At 48.2% G+C, this 15,174-nt stretch overlaps 1 protein-coding gene across 1 annotated transcript; it reads left to right on the top strand.

Annotated features, from left to right (window-relative positions):
* The first annotated feature begins 548 nt into the window (after positions 1 to 548).
* LOC127305546 (uncharacterized) lies at positions 549 to 5,212 on the top strand. Its single transcript, XM_051336017.2, has 4 exons — positions 549 to 1,484; positions 1,594 to 1,947; positions 2,036 to 2,121; positions 4,853 to 5,212. Exons 1-4 carry the CDS (start codon positions 1,255 to 1,257, stop codon positions 5,011 to 5,013), a joined length of 831 nt encoding a protein of 276 aa, XP_051191977.1. The 5' UTR covers positions 549 to 1,254; the 3' UTR covers positions 5,014 to 5,212.
* Positions 5,213 to 15,174: the final 9,962 nt, after the last annotated feature.

A 15,174-nucleotide genomic window follows, 5' to 3' on the forward strand; every position in this document is an offset into this window, starting at 1 on the left:
TGATGATCACATCAAAGTGCGCGGACGATGGAAGAGTGTCGTGCACTAGACATACTACCTGCTGAATTTGAGACGAAACCGTCGCCTTGTGTTAATGGGCAAGGATCAATAGCGGCCTGTATATATTTGGAAAGCGTTTAAATCGGTTTGATTCAGCCGCCCTGTGTTAATCGGTAAGGATTAAAAGCGGCCTGAATTTGGAAAGCTGAAATCATGGGATTTAAGTATGAATTTGCTACAGATGGGCAGGAGATGAGGAGAAGATACGGCAAAATTAGTTGCACCGCCATGAGCTGTGCACGGCGGTATATTTTGAAAAGATATACTCCCTCCTGTTTGTATCGAACAGGTCAAATTCTGTTCGGTGGCTAGCTAACAATAGGGAAGGAGGGAACGTATGAACCGGGAGACGTTTCCGCGGTGACACGATTTGGTTTGGCTGGCCCTCCGTGAGAGTCGAATCGAGTCGATGGTTGTTGGCAAGCAACCGGGGCACCTTGGCCTCTCGTCCGTCCATATAATGGGGTCGCACTCTGCCCTGCCCCTGCCCCTGCCCCTGCCCCTCTTTTGCTTTGTTGATTGAGTAGGAGTACTACCTACTACTAGTCTTCGTCTTCCTCCTCCAGCTAGCTCCACCCACCTTGAAGCCGGACCTGTTCTTGCTCCTCCTCCCATGGACATTTTCTTCCTCTCAAGAACAGCAGCCTGGTTTCACCCTCAGGGAGCACAGCAGAGTTCTTGTCCTCCTCTCTGTGCCTCAGAAAGGTGTTCGGAATCTCCAAGCCTACATCTCCTCACCATGAGATCCGCATCTCGATCCACAAGCATACAGTTTCCACCAGAAGCTATGGCGAGGCAAGTTGTCGATCCGCGAGCATACAGGTTCAGCATCTGTCCAAGCGTAGAGACCAGCCGCCGGTGCCGGTGGCTGGTTTCTATCCTTTGACTGAAGTTGCAACCCAATCAATCGCTGCAGGGATGGCGTCGAGGAGGAGGGCGGGGCAGCATCGCTGCAGAGGAGATCCGCCGGGGTTGCAATCCTCTGGCGTTTGGAGGTGGGATCCTGGTGCCAAATCCCCTCCCAAGCCAAGGACTGGCGGTCTGCACAAGTTTTTTTTCTTCTTCAGTTGAGCGGATCCTCTGCAGCAGCTCCTGCAGCCCAGCTGCTCCAATCGGCCTGTCGATCCAGCGAGCGGAGCATTGGAGCCAGTCAGCCTTGTTCAGCGCGCAGGCAGCAGCAATTGCCTGCCGCCCATGAAAGCCCACACAGCCAGCGAGCAAATCCACCTCCCGTGCGGCCCAGCAGCCGATCCAGCCGGAGCCCGGAGACAAGCCACCGGAAAGCTCGTCTTTATAACCCCGATCCCCACCTCCCATCCACTCTCTTCCGCTCGCCACCGTCTCCGATCTCGACCACTGCGCCTCCAGTCGCCGCCGCCGATCTCGCCGACCGGAGCCCGGAGAACCACCGCGCGCCAGGCCGAGTGAGTGAACCGACCCCTCTGACCTCGTTCCTCTTCCCAGAGAGTGCCTCCTTGCTTCTTCTGCCCGATCTGGTTTCGCGATCTGACCTGCTTCTGTTTCGAAATGGAGGATGGCTACCGGGAACAGGTTCCAGGTCCTCGCCGGCCTCGACGACGACGACAACGTGTTCGACGACGAGAGCGAGCTCGGCGACTTCGATGAGGGCGACGACTTCGATGAGGCCGACATGGCGGCGATCGGCGTCCTCGCCGACGGCCTCCAGGCTCCCTACGTCGGCTTCCCTGCCGGCGCGCTCCCGGTTCCTGCCCTCCTCCCCGTCGTCCAGATCGGGCCCGCCCTCGCTCCTGCGGCCGTCCACCCCGTCGTCCAGGTCGTGCCCGACCTCCCTCCCGCGGCCGTCCTCCCTGGTGTCGAGATCGGCCTCGCCCTCCCTCCTGCCGTCCTCGCCGTCGACAACACCGAGTAATCTAATAATCGATCTGTTGCTTTCTACTGCTGTTGATTTGTGTTGTTGTGCCCTGTGCCGTCGATCTAATTCTATCCTTGTCAGGAACCCCTGGACCGAGGTTCCCGCTCGCCGTGCCCCAAGGAACCCCAACGCGCCTCGCCAGGAGGAGTACGTCCCTGTGCCGGAAGGTGAGATAATTACCTGCACATGCCTCCATGCTCCTCTGCGTACTCGTCACATTCGACTATTGTTTTCGTCGAGGATATCTGTGCAGTTCTCTGACACCATGCTTGCCCTTCCCCCGTTTGTTGTGCCACCATCAGAAGAATCGTACTAGTAGTATTGTTTCGTTCGTTTCCGTATCCAAGTACTTGTCAAACTCTGTTTCGAAAATAATTTGGGGGTGGCTTGTCTTTCTGTTCAATTCTGTATCATATAAGCTGATGCAATGGCTGTACACTGATGTGCACTCAGCGTTTTATGCTTCTTACAAGTTCATCCCATGATTTGTTTTGGTGTTGGTAAAGGAAGCTGTACCATTATAGTGTACTGTGCTTACCATTCTGTGCTAAGTAAATAATTACTCATACATGCACGCCGTGTTCAAGTTTACTTAGGCTAAATCTTGATTCAGTTGCTCGACTGAACCACACTGTGCCCTCCTTAATTAGTCCAGATATTTTCATTTCATCATGTGTATAATAATGCTTGTTATGATGAATTTTGCTGCATTTGTGTGTTTTGATGATCATTAGTTAGCAGTGCCATGTTGCTTAGTTCTTGACTTTGTTTACTTGGTTCCAGAAATTGCCAGTTTAGTAGTGAGTTCACTTTTAGCTAATCATGCTGTACACTCATGTGCAACTCAGCGTTTTATGCTTCTTGCAAGTTCATCCCTTGATTTTTTTTTGGTGTTGGTAAAGGAAGCTGTAGCATTATAGTGTACTGTGCTTACCACACTGTGTTAAGTAAATAATTACCCATGCATGCACGCAGTGTTCAAGTTTACTTACGCTGTGTTTGGATGCATAGAATTGAGAATGGAATTGAATTGGACTAGAAATTCCAAATCTATGATTGAAATGAATTGGCTTCCAATCCGAATTCTATTGTTTGGATGTGCTTAGAATTTGATGTTAGAATCAAAGGGGTGTAACCAATTCCAAATCCTGTTTGGATGTACTGAATGTACAAGCCATAGAATTTGATATTTTGTTGATTTTAAACAATATTTTTCGAAAAAAATATATTTTGGAAACGAACAAATAGATCCCGTCAGTGCCCGACCGAATCGACTGAGGGGTCATGACCTGGCTCGTGAGGGAGTCGTCGGCCGGCGGTAGCCAGAATCGGCTGGCTGCGGCCGGAATCGGCCGGCTCCCGTTGAGGCCGGTGGAATCCCGTTGAGGCCGTGCGTCGGGGCGGGCTGGAGGTTGCGCAGGGGGAGGGGCGACTTCGCTGCAGCGCGGTTGCAGGGGAATCGACAGCGGCCGGAGTTGGCAGCAGGGGGAGGGGCGCCTCCAGGGGAATAGGGCGGGACGAGGGAGGGAGATGGGAGGGACGGCGAACGGGGAGGGACGGCGGCCGGAGTTGGCGGCAGGGGGAGGAGCTCGCCATGGCCGACGGGAAGGACAACGAACGAGGAGGAGCATGGAGACGGGAGGAGGGATACGGGAGGAGGGAGCCTGCCTCTGTTTTCTCGAGAGCCAACAGGTACGGGCGGGCGGATCAGTTTCCAAGCCTTTCCGAGGGAGCGAGCTCGGAATCGAGCGTGGGCTCTTTGCACGCGAGGTGGGGGTGGCTTGGAATTTGGGGCGGTTTCCGGGAGCAAATTCAGAGCGCAATCCAAACGGTGGAAACTGGTTCCCAATTCCAGATTCCACGATTCCATGGCTCATTCTATGCATCCAAACACAGTGTTAGGCTAAATCTTGATTCAGTTGCTCAACTGAACCACATTGTGCCCTCCTTAATTAGTCCAGATATTTTCATTTCATCATGTGTATAATAATGCCTGACATGATAAATTTTGCTGCATTTGTGTGTTTTGATGATCATTAGTTAGCAGTGCCATGTTGCTTAGTTCTTGACTTTGTTTACTTGGTTCCGGAAATTGCCAGTTTAGTAGTGAGTTCACTTTTAGCTAATCATGCTGTAGACTCATGCGTGGAATGCTCATACTCTAGTATGCCAATGGACTTTCCAGTTTATCAACTTAACACCTGTCACCCATAAAACACTACATTTACTTACTATCCTCATAGAATGCATGACTTATTTTGGAGTCCAGGTCATGTTTTCTTAGATGCAAGTTTTATATTAACTTTCTGCTTGATTGAGAAAGCCATGGATATTGTTGGCAGATCTTTGACAAGATCTTTGCGATTATATGACTGCATTAGCCATCTTTTAAACCAAAAAATAATATACACTTTTAGTGTTTGCTTAGCTGTAAGTTTCAAGAATGCTTGTGAAAGCCTAGATATGCTGTGACAGATCTTTGACAACAGTTTTTTTTGATTTTACCATTCTTGTGTTGACAAAAGCTTCGTGATTTTATCATTCTTGTGTTGACAAGCTTTGTGATTTTACCATTCTTGTGTTAACAAGAACTTGGTTCCAGAAAATGCTAGTTTAGTAGTGAGTTCACTTTCAGCTAATCATGCTGTAGATTCTTGCGTGGAATGATCATACTCTAGTACAGGTGGAGTGGTTCATAGTATGGCAATGGACTTCCCAGTTTATCAACTAAACACCTGTCCCCCACAAAACAGTACATTAACTTATTATCCTTATAAAATGACATGACTTATTTATTATGTTTGTTTTCACGATTGGAGTATAATGTCCTCTAATGGAGGATCATTTCTTAATTGAAAATTAACCTGAGTAGGTGCTTACTATCTTATCTGTATACAGCCAGAGTTTGCGTCGAGGTACCCTGGGTCCCGAAGACCGGTTCTCTTCGCTGCATCAAGAAACATTCCCAGGCCCGCAAGGGCGGGTATGTCCCTACTGCTGATGAGGATTCGGGGAGTTACATCTACGGTTCCTTCGGAACAGACGCCCTTGAGTTCTGAACGCCCTTGAGTTCTAGGTGCCTCTGAAACAAGAGTTTGTGTTGAGTGGACCAGTTCCGAAAGACACTTTCAGATTGCTCGTAACGTCGCCTTGTTTCTGCAGTAAAAGTGTAACGAGTTTTGTTACTGTTGAACATGTGCTCTGCTGACTGCAGTGAAAGTGAATTGAGTTCATGTGCTGGGATTTTGCTCCGAGTAACCTGATTGATGTCCTATTAAGCTGCTCTGAAATGATCTATGCTTAGTTCAGTATTTATCTTGTGCAATTATCTGTGCGTTCATTCTGTTGTATTTCTAGACTCTGCATTGATGTCCGGGGCCTCTGCCTGCGGTGATGTCAAATGTCGACAATTACACATTTCCGCATGCTTCCATTTCAGTAATTTTAGTGCTAAGTTTTCTATATTCCGGCTTGACATCCATTGGAATTTAGAAGCACTTTCCTATTTTTTCATTTTTTCATTTTTACTCTTTTCTATCCAACGGTGAAGGCCACTGCACGCGCATCAGCCAGAGGAGATTACCAATACTTCGTGTCAGAGAAGGATGCGTACTTTGTTTTGTATATAGTCAACATGGTAAAAAGCAACCAAACACTACCAAGCAAACTCTTTGTTGCTCCATGTCAGCAGAACACAGGACCCCGGTCAAATGCATAGTTTCGGTCGCTCGTCCGATTTTATAAATTTAGAGCATCTCCACTGACGTCTTAAATACGTGCCGGCAGGTGTGCTGGCGGCAGCCTGGCACAACCCAATCAGAAACGTCGGCACATCTTTCTCCATTTGGAGAATGGGCTTCTGGCATCCCCAAAACCAACGGTTCCAATAGAATTTTTTTAAATAAAATGTAAGAAATATGGATAGAAATTTGAATTTAGGTTTTCGAATATAAAATCTAGGTTAACATACGGCCACCAAATCACCATAATGCATAGTCGGGCTGCCAAAAAAAAAACAAGTTGGACTTCGAGGCCAAATGATCACAAGAATGCCAGCGACACCTCCATCGCTGACACGGGCTCCACGGGCGTCGGCAAAGGCATGAACATCGCTGGTGTCGACGCTGTCACGGACGTCGCCGCAGCAGCTTGCGCCGCTAGCACCTCCTTGCCGATGCGCTCGCGGTACATCTCGTGACACGCCCTTGCCAATGAATGCATGTCCGCCATGTCCGCCATCTATATCTTGGATTCTAGAGTCATCTTGGCCAACGAAAGCTGCGTCGCTTCATTCGTGGCTTTCATGGCGGTGGCTGAGGTTCCATCTTCGTCGCCTCCATCTTCTCCCTCTCCAACTCAATCTTCACATCTTGCTTATCCATTATTGCTTTCCACATGGTGACGGATAGTTCTCCATGGAGAAGTAGGGCATCATCTTCCTGAAGGAGGCGTATGGCGGCCAATCCCGGCGCCGCATTCCTCTCAGCCTTTGCCTTCTTGTTACCGATTGGGCGCCCGGTGGAGGCGGCGACAGCTTCGACCGTCCCATCTTCTACGGCGCCGTCCTTGTTGAGAGTGAACCGGACGGCGTCCCACTTCTTGCAACCCTCAAGTTTATTGAATCAATGCATTAAGAGGATATCTTTGCCCTCATTTTGACTCTTGTACATTTCAAGGGTGTTGAAGAACTAGCAAATGAATAATAACACATGATCAAGTTTCTTGAAGTAATGCATGACAACAAGATAAGCTATGACACATGATCAAATGGACATAGAACTAACGTACCCAATCCTTTATCATTTTGCTGCTCTCTTTCCGGTTCTTGACCTTCTCGAAGTAGCCATGAAATTTGCTACACGCCGCCTTGATTATGTTCCAACGGTGAGAGAGGACGCCCTCGTTCCGAATCATGTGGATGGTGGCGTAATCACCATAATTAGTTCTCTCATTGAATTGATCAACGAGGCACTTGTAGTACTTTCTAGAGGTTTGATTGGCATCGGTTATGGGGTAGAAGCTCACTACCTTAAACAAGTCGATGATGCACTCATCCTCCAAGGCCTTCCACCTAGGCCCACGAGTGCCGGTGGTCGGCTTCTTCCTCTTCTTGGTCGTTGTCACGCCGGTGTCGGCGTCGATCAGCACCTCCCCACCCTCCTCATTCTCGGCGTCCTCCTCCTCTCTGCCGGCCTCTTCATCATAGTCGTCGTCGCCGACGCCGGGTTCGTAGCTGTCACTGCGGATGAAGCCACTCAGGGTGTCGGCGCCGTCCATCTATGCCAAAAAACGATTTTGACTCGCCCATGGACACGCCGGACGTGCTACCGAACACCTGGTGGGCGCTCCTGCTGTCGCCGCTGAAGAGGCTGCGGGGAGGTCGGTGCCATTAGTCACGTGGCCGGATTTGCTGCCCGGGACGCGATGGCGTAGATCTGGCGATGCGTTTAGGTCGGGGAAGCAAAAGGCGCCGCTGCCCCTCGGTGCCAAATCCAGTGAGAACGTCGCGCTGGTGTCGACGATGCCGCTCTCGGCGTACTCGGGGGAGTAGTGGACGCGGCCGTCCATCTGGGACAACCGCATCTGCGAGAGAGACGGTGCCTCCGCGAAGTACCCCAGGGACGAGGGTGAGCCACCTAAGCTAAGGCGCACTTCGGTTGCGGCCTCGGCTTTGTGTGCCTTAGCGGTGATGAGGCGCCTTCTGTGGTCGGCCGTGATGAGTGCGCAACAACGTTTCTCATCCCACGCCTCATGCGACATGCTTACCGGCCTCTCCTTCGGCGACACCATGCGCGGCTTCGCTGGCGCCTTCGCTGACTTCACCGGAGCTCTCTTCTTCGGCGGCGAGGATTTTGCGCGGCGTGAACTGGAGGGGCGCGGGAGATGGAGCGACGGACAGGAGAAATGAGCGGCAAACGGGATGAGAATATGCTTAAAAATTCTAGGAACAGTTGATCAACGCACACGACTATTGACTTTAATGGCAACACTCCCCCCTCCCCGAGATGAAACTATTGATCAACGCACGGTACTCATCAGAAAAACCTTTCATTCGGAGAGTTTGTTGCAAGAAAGACCACTTTACCTTATTATAGGTTTTTTGAAGTCAATCTTTAAAATCACTCCATTCAAATTCTTTCGATGCAATTCATGAACAGTTTCATGGAGAACTACTGATAAGGGCTAAGCCCAAGGATGTGCCCGATCTTCACGGATTTGGGTGGAATTCGTGGGGGAGGTGGATGAACGCGATGAACACGAAGAACACGTAGGGGAATCGTGGGGATACAACACACAGACACGCACACAAATCTGTTTTCCCTCGTTGGCCCGAACCACCAACTCGATAGAGGTTGCGAGAAAAGGCCTTCCGGTAGAAGTCCCGCAAAGAGATCGACAAATCGAAGCTCGCAAGATCTAGAAGGGTGAAAAGACCGGAAGGTTGATAGAAGTGCAAGCAAAAGAACAAATAGGTAGAAGTGCAAGCAAAAGATCAAACAAACGGTAGAAGTCACCAAAGAGATCTTCACGAGTCGATAAGGAGCCCGGGTGGGTACAAGATCAAAGATCTAGGTAGGGTTCCCACAAGGGTGAGCTAAGCTCAGGGTTAATTTCACATCAAGTCTAATCTGAGATCTGAGCCAACAAGACTATTTATAGGTGGGGGCGAAGGGGTAAGTTACACGCTGAAAAGTGATGTCTCGCTGAAGTTCGATGGGGCGAAGTTCCGGTCGTTCTGGGCGGAAGTTCCGGCAATGGGCGGAAGTTCCGGTCTTGCGGGCCGGAAGTTCCGGTCGGGGCGGAAGTTCCGGCCTTGTTCCGGAATTCGGCCATTTCCTCGCAGTAACATCCAGTATGGTTTTGATGGACTTTCAGAACTTGGGCGGAACTTGGGCGGAAGTTCCGGTCCTCTGGGGCGGAAGTTCCGGCTGGATCCTTTTCCATGGGCGCTGGAAGGCATCTTGAGGGCATCTGGCCGGAAGTTCCGGTCCTGGGGGGCGGAAGTTCCGGCCTGGGCACTGTAGCTCCATCTTCATCATTTCCAGCTCTCTATCCATTGTCTTGGTCTCCATGGCTCGCGTCTTGGTCGATGTACCTGATTGAACATAGGGTATTGGCATGAGGTAGCAAGCCATCCAAAGGGGTATCAAAAGCATACGTGGAGAGGAGCGAATTCACCTCTTGGTGTAGGGCTTGGGCTCGAGCTCGTGTCATTGGACCATGAGGAGGGCTTGTCGGTCTTGAGGCAGTGGTGTCCGAAGGCCACCCCGTATCATCTCCCCCCCTTTGGGAAAGAGTCGTCCTCAACTCGATGTTCTCCTCATCGCCATGATAGGGTGAGAGGTCGGACACATTGAATGTGTTGCTCACCAAGTACTTGGATGTTGGTATGTCGATGCGTAAGCGTTGTCGTTGATGCGCTTGAGGACCTTGAAGGGACCATCGCCTCGGGGCTTGAGCTTGGAGTTTCTTTCTTGAGGGAAACGGTCCTTGCGAAGATGTATCCACACTAGGTCGCCTTCATTGAAGATCCGTGGCTTTTTCATCATGTTGAGGCGTGTTGCTTGGCGAAGAACTTGTTGCTCGATTGTCGCCCTTGTATCTTCATGTAGCTTCTTCATGTATTGTGCTCGCTTGTCGATGTTCATGTTTACTTGCTCGTGTAGTGGAAGAGGAAGGAGGTCAATCACCGTAGGTGGTTCAAACCCGTAGACAACCATGAATGGGCTTCTCATTGTTGTAGAGTGCTTTGCGCGGTTGTAGGCAAACTCCGCATGCGGGATGCAATCTTCCCATGACTTCAAATTCTTCTTGACAAGGACGCGGAGTAGTGTGGAGAGGCTTCGGTTCACCACTTCGGTTTGCCCATCGGTTTGTGGGTGCGAGGATGATGAGAACAAAAGCTTGACGTTGAACTTGGCCATTAGTGTCTTCCAAAGGTACCTCATGAACTTGACATCTCGATCCGACACAATGCTTCTTGGTACACAGTGGAGTCTCACAATTTCCCTAAAAAACAAGGAAGCAATGTGTGAAGCATCATCCGTTCGGGAGCATGGTATGAAATGAGCCATTTTAGAGAATCGATCAACCACTACAAAAATTGAATCATGACCATATTTGGTTTTAGGCAATCCTAGCACAAAATCCATACTTATATCGGACCAAGGAGCATGAGGAATAGGCAATGGTGTATAAAGACCATAGGGGTTGGAAGTTGACTTAGCTTGTAAGCATGTTGTACACCGTCGGCAAAGGCGCTCCACGTCGCGGTACATTCTTGGCCAATAATAGTGAGTGAAGAGCATGGAATATGTCTTCTCTCGTCCAAAGTGTCCCATAAGACCACCACCATGCATGCGATTCTTGTAAGAGCAAAAGGCGAAGCGAAGACATGGGAATACAAAGTTTGTTGCCCTTGAACAAGAATCCTTGGTGCAAATAGAAATCATCGATGCCCTTCTCACTAGAACACTTTGCAAAGATTGGGCCAAAGAAAGTATCGGAGGCATATAAGTCTTTGATTTCATCAAGACCCAAAACATGGACATCCAAACGAGTGAGTAAAAGGGTGAGCTTGCGGGAAAGAGCATCCGCAACAACATTGTCCTTGCCCTTCTTGTATTTGATTACATATGGAAAGGACTCAATGAACTCAACCCATTTTGCATGACGTTTGTTCAAATTGTGTTGACTTTTCAAATATTTCAAAGACTCATGGTCGGAGTGGATAACAAACTCTTTTGGCCAAAGATAGTGTTGCCAAACTTCAAGAACACGAACCAAAGCACAAAGTTCCTTGTCATATATAGGATAGTTGAGGCGTGCGCCATCCAACTTCTCGCTATAGTATGCCACGGGTTTTCCATCTTGCATAAGAACTCCACCAATACCGAGTCCACTCGCATCGCACTCAATCTCAAAAGTTTTGGAAAAGTTTGGAAGAACAAGAAGTGGTGCCTCGGTAAGTCTCTTTTTCAACTCATCAAAAGCTTTTTGTTGTGCCTTGCCCCACACAAACGGAACATTCTTTTTGGTAAGTTCATTCAAAGGGCAAGCAATGGTGCTAAAATCTTTCACAAAGCGGCGGTAGAAACCGGCAAGTCCATGAAAACTTCGAACTTGACCAACATTGGTAGGAGTGGGCCAATTGTGGATGGCCTCAACCTTGGAAGAATCAACTTCAATACCATTAGCGGAAACCACAAATCCAAGGAAAACCAACTTGTTTTGTCCAAAGGTGCACTTTGGAAGATTTGCATAAAGCTTCTCGTGACGCAAGATGCATAAGACTTCTCTCACATGTTGCACATGGTCCTCGAGATTTTTGCTATAAATGAGAATATCATCGAAATAGACAACCACACTCTTGCCAATGAGAGGTCGCAAGATGTGATTCATGAGTCGCATGAAAGTAGATGGAGCATTTGAAAGACCAAATGGCATGACAAGCCATTCATAGAGACCAAGTTTGGTCTTGAATGCCGTCTTCCATTCATCACCTATTGCCATGCGAATTTGGTGGTAGCCACTACGCAAATCAATCTTAGAGAAAATCGTGACACCACTCAATTCATCAAGCATGTCATCTAAACGCGGAATGGGATGGCGGTATCGAACGGTAATGGCATTGATGGGGCGACAATCCATACACATTCGTTGCGTCTCATCCGGTTTAGGAACAAGAATCACGGGAACCGCACAAGGGCTTAAGCTTTCACGAACATACCCTTTTTCGAGGAGGTCTTGTATTTGGCGTTGAATCTCCTTTGTGTCTTCGGGGTTGGTACGGTAGGCGGCGCGGTTTGGTAGAGGGGCGCCCGGTATGAGGTCGATGCGGTGCTCACTTCCTCGAAGCGGTGGTAGTCCATGAGGAAGCTCGTCGGGGAAGACATCTCGGAACTCCTTCAAAAGAGACAACAAAGACGAAGGAAGTGTTGTTAAGTTGTTAGTCTCCGAAGATGGCCCCTTGCAAATGAGCACATAGTGCAATATGGTGGATGGGTTGTGGTGCAATTCTCTCATCTCACTCTTGGTAGCTATGAGGACACTCTTCATCTCACTCATATATGGCTTGTGGCGCTCACTTTCTTTTTGGTGGGTCACTCTCTCACCACTCATCTCACTAGTGATGGTAGCTTCCTTAGCCCTCGCTAAAGCCTTTGCATTGTCCGTAATTACTTGGCTAGGAGTCATTGGGCGTAGGATGAATGTCTTGTCGCCGACCTTGAAGCTATAGGCATTGGTGTAGCCATCATGGCTTGCTCTTTTGTCATATTTCCAAGGGCGACCAAGTAGCATGTGGCACACCGTCATGGGCACTACATCACAATCAACGGTGTCTTCATAGGCGTCAATCTTAAAGGATACGGAGACGGTGTGTTGTATCTTGACGTTTCCATTATCACTTAGCCATTGCACATGGTAAGGGTGGGGATGTTTCCGAAGTGTGAGGTTGAGCTTGGAGCATAGTTCGGTGCTTGCAAGATTGTGGCAACTCCCTCCATCGATGATAACCTTTATTGACTTGCCATTGATTCCGGCTCTTGTTTGGAAGATGTTGCACCTTTGATCTTCATTGGGGAGTGCATGGGTTGTCAACACTTTGGTCACCACAAGAGATGGGCTTGCATCATGCACACATAAGACTTGCTCTTGGTCTTCCAAGTCGTCATCTTCATGATTGGTTGCGGCTTGTACCAAGGCTTCATATTCACCTTCACTCAAGTACTCCACATCTCCATCATCTCGAGTTATCATAACTCTTGTGTTCTTGCATTCAAAGGATTTATGTCCTTGAGCTCCACACTTGAAGCAAGTGATGTTACTAGATCCCGTGGAAGCTTTGGAGGACATGTCCGGCCGAAGGGGCTGTTCGTTCCATCCGGGCCGGCCTTTACCACACCTTCCAGGCGTAGCACGCGCCATGGTGTTGGCCCGGATGGGGCTGCAGCGATAGACGAGGACTCACTTGCTAGGGCCATGAGACGCAAGGCGGCAGTGAACCTCGACTTCGCAGGTATAAATAAAAGTTCTAAGTCTTTTCTTACTTTCCCAACACCACTGATTAATTCGAATCTTAATAATGTGGGAGTTTCTTTGGGTAAGTCTATTGATGCTATTTCTGTTTCGGCTTCTGCTCTTAAGCATATGGAGTTTGATAGAATTAAAGTCGCTCCTATGATTTTGAGTAAGCCAGATACCTTATTTACTGACGAAGATGATGAGGAAGTGTATGCCGTCTCAGACGGACAGCTTTTCACGCATCTAGTTGGAGAGGTATCGGAGGTCGGTCTGGATGACGAGACGCTGGGTTCATGCATTGAACTACATGCGGCGACACGTAAATCCAGAGCCTCATCTATTAAAAGGAATGCTTGGCCTAACAAAAAGGCTAAGACATCTAAATCTTCTATAGTTTCCAAATGAATGGCATGTTTAGGAATAGCAGAGGTCTAAAGGACTTGGATAAACACTTACACATTGCAGATTGTATTAGGGAACATGCTCTAGATTTTATTGCCATTTCCGAGACGGGCAACCGGAATTACTCAACAAGTTTTCTAAATCGCCTTTCAGGCGGGGAAGACTTTGCTTGGGTATCCCGCCCACCTCGGGGGCGTTTCGGTGGCCTACTAGTTGGGGTCCGAACTTCAACTATGGAAATTTTAGATAATTCTGGAGGAGATTTTCATATAAAACTCCACATTCGGAATAAATCTGATAATTTCACTTGGAGTTTGGTTTCGGTCTATGGGGCTGCCCAAGATGCGGCTAAACCCGCTTTTCTTCGTGAGTTGGTTAATCTAGCAAAAGATAATCCACACCCAATCATTATTGGGGGCGATTTTAATATGCTAAGATACCCTCAAGAGAAGAGCAGGGGTAGATTCGACACACATTGGCCTTTATTATTCAATGCCGTCATTGATAGCTTGGATTTAAAAGAGGTTTCAATGATTGGGAGACAATTTACTTGGGCAAATAGTCTCCCAGAGCCTACTTATGAGAAGCTAGATCGAGTATTGATGGACTCAGATTGGGAATTAAAATTTCCTCTAGTCTCGGTACGGGTCCTGCCTCGTATAGAAGCTTTGTCGGATCATGCATCTATTTTACTTTCGACCGGGACACCGTCTCCTCAGCGTAGACGCCAATTCAAATTTGAACTTGGATGGCTACTGTGGGAGGGTTTCTCGGACATGATTAAATTTATTTGGGATAAGCCGGTTGCTGGAAACAGTCCAATCCAAAGGTGGAATAATAAAATGCGCTCGATGCGTAGATACCTTCGGGGTTGGTCTAAGCACATGACTGGGCAACTCAAAAAGGAGAAGCTCAGCCTATCATCAACAATTGATGATTTAGAGGCACTCGCCGAGGTACGACCTCTAACTACGCAAGAGATTGATCTTAAGAGTCAACTCAATGCAAAGTTAGCGGGTCTACTACGGGAGGAGGAACTCAAATGGTACCAACGATCTAAGTCCCAATTTTTACTGGAAGGAGATTCGAATACGAGATACTTTCATAGTGTTGCCAATGGCAGACACAGAAAGAAACTCATTCATTCTCTGGTACAGGAAGAGGGTGTGATCGAGGGTCATGAGCAGCTCAAGTCCTATATTACCACGTATTATAAAGGGCTATTTGGCGCCCCTGAGGAATCTGATATATCCATGGACGAGTCCAGGACTGATGATATACCTCAAGTGTCTCCACAAGAAAATGCTATTCTCACTTCTCCCTATTCCGAGGAAGAAATAAGGAAAGCGGTTTTCCAGATGGAACATAATAAGGCGCCAGGTCCCGATGGTTTCCGAGCTGAATTTTATCAATCCTTCTGGGACATTATTAAGGTTGATCTTTTGAAACTCTTTAGTGAACTTCATAAGGGGCAACTTGATCTTTTCCGCATCAATTTTGGTGAAATAATTCTATTACCAAAAGTAATTGATGCGGAACGGATTCAACAGTACCGACCTATTTGCCTCCTTAATGTTTGCTTTAAGATTTTCACAAAAGTGGCCACTATTAGACTTAATTCTGTGGCTGATCAAGTGGTACTTCCATCTCAGACGGCTTTCATGCAAGGTAGATACATCCTAGATGGTGTTGTCACTTTGCACGAAACAATACATGAGATGCACCGCAAAAAGTTGAATGGGGTAATACTCAAAATCGACTTTGAAAAAGCATATGATAAGGTTAAGTGGTCT

The sequence above is a fragment of the Lolium perenne genome, chromosome 6 (genome assembly GCF_019359855.2).
Source record: "Lolium perenne isolate Kyuss_39 chromosome 6, Kyuss_2.0, whole genome shotgun sequence".
Classification (NCBI taxonomy): domain Eukaryota; kingdom Viridiplantae; phylum Streptophyta; class Magnoliopsida; order Poales; family Poaceae; genus Lolium; species Lolium perenne.

Bases quoted from the DNA above. Each gene is read 5' to 3' on its own strand.
- LOC127305546 (XM_051336017.2), top strand. From the start codon at position 1,255: ATGAAAGCCCACACAGCCAGCGAGCAAATCCACCTCCCGTGCGGCCCA. The intron at 1,948-2,035 runs GTAATCTAATAA...TATCCTTGTCAG, and splicing joins CTCGCCGTCGACAACACCGA to GAACCCCTGGACCGAGGTTC. The intron at 2,122-4,852 runs GTGAGATAATTA...ATCTGTATACAG, and splicing joins GTACGTCCCTGTGCCGGAAG to CCAGAGTTTGCGTCGAGGTA.